Source organism: Hyaena hyaena, unplaced genomic scaffold (genome assembly GCF_003009895.1).
Source record: "Hyaena hyaena isolate Hyena2069 unplaced genomic scaffold, ASM300989v1 scaffold_456, whole genome shotgun sequence".
NCBI classification, from domain to species: Eukaryota; Metazoa; Chordata; class Mammalia; order Carnivora; family Hyaenidae; genus Hyaena; species Hyaena hyaena.
The window spans coordinates 1,545,765-1,547,475 of NW_024081087.1; the positions used below are offsets into that span (position 1 = coordinate 1,545,765).

The 1,711-nt window shown below is 42.5% G+C and overlaps 1 protein-coding gene across 1 annotated transcript; it reads right to left on the reverse strand.

The window, feature by feature from the left end:
* Positions 1-778: 778 nt before the first annotated feature.
* LOC120246144 (oligosaccharyltransferase complex subunit OSTC-like) lies at positions 779-1,228 on the reverse strand. Its single transcript, XM_039253484.1, has one exon. The coding sequence runs from the start codon at positions 1,226-1,228 to the stop codon at positions 779-781; it is 450 nt and encodes a 149-aa protein (XP_039109415.1).
* Between the last annotated feature and the right edge of the window lie 483 nt (positions 1,229-1,711).

Sequence of the window (1,711 nt, forward strand, 5' to 3'; positions counted from 1 at the left end):
TGCTCCTTGCAGCAGACAGAGCGAAGTTGGCAGGCACTCAGAGCTCAAGTTGTATCTTTGCCTACAGCTTCTACCCCCAGAGACTTTCAGTGTAGGGAAGAGGCTGCAGATCGCCCAGCTGTCTTCAAATTAAGAAACACCACCCACACGGAGGGTGTAAAAATAAAACCAAGACTTCCTGAGAGGTTTAAGAAAGTCCATTTTATATTCTCCTAGATTTGTCCTGTATGTTCTGTTCCTTCCTTCCTTCCTTTTTTTTTTTTATCACAAATATTATTTATTTCTGCTCCTTTATACATCTTATTGTGCAGGAAACAGTCTTGCAGACACATCTGAAATAACATACTGTCATGCACTCTGTTTACTGGCAAAGCACCATAGGTATAGCTGATTGTCTGTCCAGAGTTCTCAGCTTATGGGATCTCACTTCCCAATTTTACATTAATTTTTGAAAGTCACAAATGTCATCTCCAAAAAATGTTAAGGGGGCTGTAAAAAATAATCACTTTATTCGGTTGTAGAAATGGAGTATATTTTGTCTAAGAAATGAAAAACTAAGAAGAAAATGCCACTGAACATCGTTGGTACATCGGCAGAGGCCAGCAGGAAAAATACTGTGATAAGCTTGTCTCTTTGAAATCAAGAAGACATTCTAGTTCAAGCTTTAACATGCCTCCTATGTTTTCACTACAGTTCACATCAGAGGACTGGTACAGTCTTTAAAATGTCATTAGCAGGAGCGAATCCAGTATCCACAGATTTCTTCTCAAAAGGCAGTTTAACCCTTCAGATCACCGAGCAGCTTCATTCTCATGAATACTCGAGCCATGAAGAAACTCGATAGGACACAGACAAATCCAATGAATAGAAGAAGAGATCTATTGCATTTTGGAATGTTTGGTGCATTCGACCGGTCTAGGATTATGAAACCTAAACCTCCCATTGTGAACAGGAAGCTGGATGTGAGTCTTTCCATAATATACTGTCCATTTGCTCTATAGGCCAAGAAACCTACTGGTCTCTGATGTCCACGTTCATTGGTCATAGAGCCAGCACTTGGAGGTTCAACAATAACATTATAAACTATTCCTCTGGTAATGAGGAAGTAAGACACCACCACCAGAGTGTACACCATCATGGCTGATGGCATACGCACCCAGGGAGGCTTCTTCAGCTTCAGGTTGGTGCATTCACGCACTAAGAACGGGACCCGGTACAAAGTCTCCATGTTGGTAGTGGCAGGGGACTCTTTCTTTCTTTCTTTCTTTCTTTCTTTTTTAAATGTTTATTTATTTCTAGGAGACAGAGAGAGAGACAGCGTGAGCAGGGGAAGGTCAGAGAGAGAGAGGGAGTCACAGGCTCTGAGCTGGCAGTCAGCACAGAGCCCGACGCGGGGCTCAAACCCACGAACCGTGAGATCATGACCTAAGCGAAAGTCGGACGCTTAACCGACTAAGCCACCCAGGCACCCCGGACTCTTTCTTTCTTAAAGCTAGTTTATTTATTTTGAGAGAGACATGGGGCACCTGGGTGGCTCAGTCGGCTAAACGTCCTCCATTCATGCTCTTTCTCTCTCTCAAAATAAAAAAAATAAACTTAAAAAATTAGGTCTACCTTATGATCCAGCAATCCTACTGTGGGTCTCTATCCAAAGGAAACAAAGTTATTATCCCAGAGGTATCTGCACCCCCATGTCCACTGAAGCCTTATT